Source organism: Drosophila sulfurigaster, chromosome 2R, assembly GCF_023558435.1.
Source record: "Drosophila sulfurigaster albostrigata strain 15112-1811.04 chromosome 2R, ASM2355843v2, whole genome shotgun sequence".
Classification (NCBI taxonomy): Eukaryota; Metazoa; Arthropoda; class Insecta; order Diptera; family Drosophilidae; genus Drosophila; species Drosophila sulfurigaster.
Window position 1 is genome coordinate 21,702,627 of NC_084882.1, and position 5,943 is coordinate 21,708,569.

The 5,943-nt window shown below is 37.2% G+C and overlaps 1 protein-coding gene across 2 annotated transcripts; it reads right to left on the bottom strand.

The window, feature by feature from the left end:
• Positions 1–285: 285 nt before the first annotated feature.
• LOC133837635 (dihydropyrimidinase-like) lies at positions 286–3,347 on the bottom strand. 2 transcript variants are annotated; one of them, XM_062268471.1, is made up of 9 exons: positions 3,184–3,347; positions 2,979–3,119; positions 2,873–2,922; positions 2,538–2,812; positions 2,333–2,479; positions 1,545–1,768; positions 1,248–1,483; positions 712–1,191; positions 286–648 (listed from the first exon to the last, which is right to left on the bottom strand). In XM_062268471.1, the coding sequence occupies exons 1-9, from the start codon at positions 3,324–3,326 to the stop codon at positions 569–571; spliced, it is 1,776 nt and encodes a 591-aa protein (XP_062124455.1). In that variant the 5' UTR covers positions 3,327–3,347; the 3' UTR covers positions 286–568. The 2 variants fall into 2 exon arrangements, with proteins under 2 accessions (XP_062124455.1, XP_062124457.1); XM_062268473.1 differs by lacking the exons at positions 2,333–2,479; positions 2,538–2,812; positions 2,873–2,922; positions 2,979–3,119; positions 3,184–3,347 and adding an exon at positions 1,925–2,062 and having other exon boundaries at positions 290–648.
• Positions 3,348–5,943: the final 2,596 nt, after the last annotated feature.

Sequence of the window (5,943 nt, forward strand, 5' to 3'; positions counted from 1 at the left end):
TTTGGCAAAAGCCAGCAGCATAAATGAAACGTCCGGAAGATCGTTGTGGCACGGCGAATTAAGGTATTTCAGCCGGAGTATAACGCTGGGCATCTAATGCTCAAGTGTTTCCTTAATTCGTTGCATTTCCTGCACTGATCACTTCGTGATGCCTTTACAGCATGGACAGCTGACATATTAAAATGCCTAAAAAGCACAACTTCACCTAGAAATGCATATCAAATAAAAAACACAACTACATTTAAAGTTAGATAGTTGTATATTTATGTATACGGTATATTAGAAAAGTCAATACAAGTTTGTTAGATACAAAATGTTCGAGTTCTCTGGATAACATCAGCGTGAGTAAATAGTTTTTTTGTCGACTATAAGCGTGAAATACTCATTACACGCTCAAGCACTTAAGGGGAAAGTAGAAAGTAATTCAAATAAATTATAGATTCCAAATAAATAATATAATTATTGAAGCTAATATGTGGATATTGTATGTAAATCTATGTTTAAATGAACGCAGATGCTGGCTGACAAGGTCCACTTTGTGCGATATCTTCCAAAATGAGCAGATCAATTACCAGAAGCCAGAGGACTTTCCGCCAGGTGGATTCTTAACCTTAATGCAAGCGCGAACACCTGATTTATCCAATTCCTCTGCAAACACAACACAAATTAATACAATACTATGGACTAAAATTGATTTCTTCTATTACTTACCGCTTATGGAGAAGGATGATTCCTGCAAATCTCGTTTGCCATCGACGCGACCTCGCACTGAGGGCGTGCTGCAGATAGAACCTTCTGCTGGCATGGGCAAGTTACCAGCAAGCATTGCTGAAATGGGTTCCTGAGGCGGTATTAATATGTCTAATTCAGCATACTTCTTGGCCAGATTGCCATTTTGGTGTTCTTCGTGGTGTTCGGATGATCGTTCAGTTGTTTGCACTTTGCCCTCAATAATGTCATAGACAAAAGGAGGACGCACTGCCATCGGTATGAATCGTCCAAATCCTTCAGCCACACGCACAGTTTCGTTCTCAACACAAATGCGTCCACGCACGAGGACAAATTCTGGAACACCGTGCACTGTCATACCCTCGAATATATTGAAATCGGAAGCATGATGATGAGTCTGCTTGGAGATCGTTCGCGTGGCTTGTGGATTCCAAATGACCAGATCAGCGTCGGAGCCAACAGCTAAGGAATAACATTTTATTAGGATATCAAACTTTTCTATAGTTCTGTCAACTTACCAATGCGTCCCTTTTGTGGATAGACATTAAAAATCTTTGCGGCATTAGTGCTAGTTACGGCCACGAAACGACAAGGATCGAGCAGCCCCTGATGGACGCCCTTCTCCCACACCAACGACATGCGATCCTCGACACCATTGACGCCACTCGGAATTTTTGTAAAATCATGTGCACCAACTTCCTTTTGCTTCTTGCTGAAGGTACAATTATCGCTGCCAGTGACCTGCAAGTCATCACTGCAAAAAGAGAACTCATTAATGAATGCATTTATTAAATAGTTACTTTCGCTTCACTTACTATGCCAATGATTTCATCAATTGTCTTGGTGTTTCCGCAGACATGCGAATTGGTGGACTGGTGATATAGTAAATTCGTTCAGATTTGGGCACATTACTCATGCTACGACCAATGGAGCTGGCCAGAGTTTCACCAAACACACAATAGCCGCTGCGACGTGCTCGACCCACAAGTTCGGCGGAGGATTTGCTGGTGACGCCAGTGACGTACAAAGGAGTCTTCATCTGGGTAGATTATAATAAGGATTAGTTCTATGCTCGCTGCTGAAGTTTTAGAGATTAGTAGAGATTACAGTAACAAGACTAATAAGGTTATTTCAGTGTTAGATTACTACTTGTTTATGCGACAATCCAATGCCTATTTACGCTGTACAAACTTACTTAGCCAGATTCTTGAGCAGCAACTCACTGGGTGTCATCGTGTCATTATCATCGAGGATTAGCATCATGACATTGAACCATACACAGTGATCAATCAATGTATGTATATGTACTTATTATTTTTTGTGTGTTAAGTAGGTGCATCAGCATCGGGAATAATGTTTATTTTTTGTTTGGAGTAATACCAAGTGCCACAAACCACATACATATTTATTTATCTGTACAAGGGTGCATCATACATAATGAAAATAATAACAAAACAGTTAACGATAAAAATAAAGAAAAGTCAACAATAAAAATCAACATTTTTATACTGCAACATTTCCCATGGACCCACGAGCTCTTTTTGTTTTATACAATTTTCACTTGCTTCATATATAGGATTAATTATTATAATGCTGCACTCACCTGATGAGCCAAGACGCAAGCTCGGTGGACAGCTTCAGCCTCAACTTCCTCCTGACGCGACAATTCATGTGCTTCGGGCCCAGTGACACCTTCGGCTAAAAGACGATTTGTGTTCTTGGCTATAATGTCACCATTCTCAGCATGGACCTAGAAGGCAAAACGGAATCAATCATTGTTGATATGCAACTGTTATCCTTTAACTAACCATCGCCACGCCATTAAGGCTTCTGATTCTTTCGAGCACATCCAGCAGCTCAGCGTCGCTCAGCATGTACAACCCCTTGTAGGCCATGTACATTTTGAGTGAATTGACACCCAGTTCCTTGCTTAGTATGCCAATCTCCTCGGATACCGATTTGGACCACCAAGTGATACCCACATGCAGAGCGTAGTCACAACAAACCTTCGGATCTGCCCAGCTGCGCCACTTATCATAGGCCTCGACCAAGGACTCGTGTTTGCTTGGCAGAACACAATCAACTGTTGAAGAACAACATAATTAATATTTGAAATATTTTAAGGGTTGCTGGGCACACATACTTATCATGGTTGTGCCACCGGCAACTGCTGCTTTCGTTCCACCATAGAAACTGTGGAGAGACACATTAGTTAGCAAGCATAAACAATAATATTACAATATACTTACTCATCGATGGACACAGCGTCTCCTGAGGGACACTGAAGACGCGTATGAGGATCAATGCCACCCGGCAAAATCATTCTGCCTGCTGCATCAATGATCCGCACACCGCCTGGAACTGTAATCTCGCTGGCAGGTCCAACAAATCTGTAAATAAATGTGTGATATTAGTACATTATTATTAAATATATAATAATTTAATTATTCATACTTTATTGTGCCATCTTCGATGTAAACATCCGCCTTGAAACTCTTGTCGTGATTGACGATTTCACCATTTTTGATGTACACTCGATTCTGGGCACTTTGTAAGTGAATGGGCACTTTCTTGACAGGCTTTGGGCTGGTCGACATGATTCCAATAGACGGTTAGATCTGAAAAAAACAATACAGATTTAAAAGTATTTACATCACACATTTAATTTGAAAAAAGGTAAACTCAATACTAAACGCGACAGTAAAAAAAAATCAAACCATTTGAAAACCCCTAATGACCACAATTGAATTAACAAAATGTCCCATCATTTCTCTTTAATCCTCAAGTAGAAACAATTGAAAAGTCCATGTAGATGAGATGGCGTTGCAATTTGCACATTTTATGAGCATTCTGAATAAATGGACAGTGCTTGAAAATTTATTACACTGCGCAACCAAATAAAGGAATCGTTAACCTTCGATAATGCAGCCAGTCGTCAGACACAACATTATAAGCCTCCCCGCTAAGGGTTTAAAGTACCATAAATACCCAAACACACAAGTGTACAAATGTACCTTGTCTCTATGCACTCCAACAATAGATGATGATGTCATAGGCTGTCTTCAAAGTATGTTTGTATGTAAATAGGCTAGCTCAGCGGTCTATTGCAAGGGTGTTCATCTCTATATGACGCGACAATATACAACTGTGAGAGAATGTGAGTGTGAGAGTGTTCATGGACTTGTATCAACTACAAACAATTCCGACACGACTGACAATAATGTCTTTTGCAGGTCGCAATTGCAGACAACTTGTTTGCTAAATATGTACATCTGAATGTACATAAATGTTCATACATTCATAGATAACTACAGCTACAGCAAAAGCGAAGTCGACAACCAACTAGGGAACAGACACGCAAGCGAACATTGAACTTTGTGGGCATTTATATGGGCCTAAGCTCAATGCTTTGGATGAAAAACAAATTGTACCACAAGAAGAAACACACAAACACACTCATGTGTTTTGTATGGTACACTATTGTACATATTTATTTATGCGCAGGAAGCACCTTTCTGTCTACTTTGATATTAACGGGGATTATCCGCTTATTGAGCACACACTCATGTATGTGTAAGTATGTACATGAATGCATTTCGGATATTAGTCTCAATAAGCACCCAAACACAGCGCATACATGCATTGAAATGTGTACATTTGACCTAATTAACGTTGTCTATGTATGTATGGTTAAAATTAATCGAATTAACACAGCGCACTAGAGCACATACATTTCTGTATACAAGTGTGTTAATAGAACAATGTAATGCACTTCAACACTACATACGCTTAGTGAATTCACCAAATTAGACTTACAAACAAAATAGAGTACATGTCCATAAATTTCAACTTTTGTGTACACACACATTTACACACAGGTGTACTACATATTATATTTAGAGGCAAAAAAAAACTCTGCTGACTGATTTTGTTGAATCGATAAATAGATTAATATGTCAGAGTAAAGACAACATAAATTGTGTAGACCCTACATCACTTTTATTAAATGAAGCCAAAAATAACGATAATTCAAGTGTCATATACACACAAACAAATATACACACGCATATAAACAGTTTAATAAATCAAAACCCTGCATACAAATTTATAAATGTTACTTTCGACAGATTGTAACTAAAATGGATCGATTTTGTAGCGTATTCTCTCAAGAAATTAACTTATGGACAGCTCACATGTAAAACTAACAATTTAACACAGTTACTTCTGTTATTATTTGGAGAAATTTTAGAATAATTTCGAAATCGTCCAACCGTTCACACCCACTTACAGAAAAAATTTGATAAGAAAACACTGATATAGCTGAGAACCAGCGTGACCGCAAATTGATTTTTTAAATATACCATAAAAATATGCATCATCGAATTTGGTATTTTGTAAAAAGACGGCGGTATCGATAACAGCAAACTTTTTGCAGCCCTTCGGCGGTTTATTTTGAATTGTTCCTTTGTGTATAGTTCGCTAAACATTTATAATAACCTTTTCAATTTAATAAGATTTAATTTTATAAAAAAAAATAGCCGTTATAAGTAGAATAACAAAAATTATTTCTGACAGTTTGCCGAGTTTTTTCGAAAATGAATCCTTAAAGCTATAATAGCCACGTATACGCAATATATTTTAGCAAAATAGGAAGTTGCGTATACGTATAATCATTAAAATTGTAATTAAAAATCACGAATACTCTTAACATTTTGTACTTTTGTCAGCATATGAAATGTACCGACTGTGAAAATATGTTACTTGGAACAAATGTAGCACATATAAATATCTCTAGGAGTTGAGAGTTATGTTGTCAGTGCTTTGGAAAATGATTTATTTTACAGGCTAAGAATTTATTGTTGTTAAAAAAAAACATTTTGTAAAAAGACTTAAATCAGTTCAAGCTTACCATTTCATCGTCTACCGCTATCTGAAAATATTATGCTGTACAAATATTTTTGGACAGCACTTGAATAATAAAAAACACTTTTGTATATTATATATGTATGTATATTAATTAAATAATTAAATTAAGTTTGGGGGACATACATTTACATCCTAGCAAAATTATACACTAATAACTACAAGTAATATATCGATATCGAGATGTTGAGTCATATTTTGTGTTTGGAAAACAACTACATAAATTAAAGTTATCTTTTCAGGTTTCAACTGCTTCTGGTATCATTCTGTTGATCGACATTAGTATAGAAG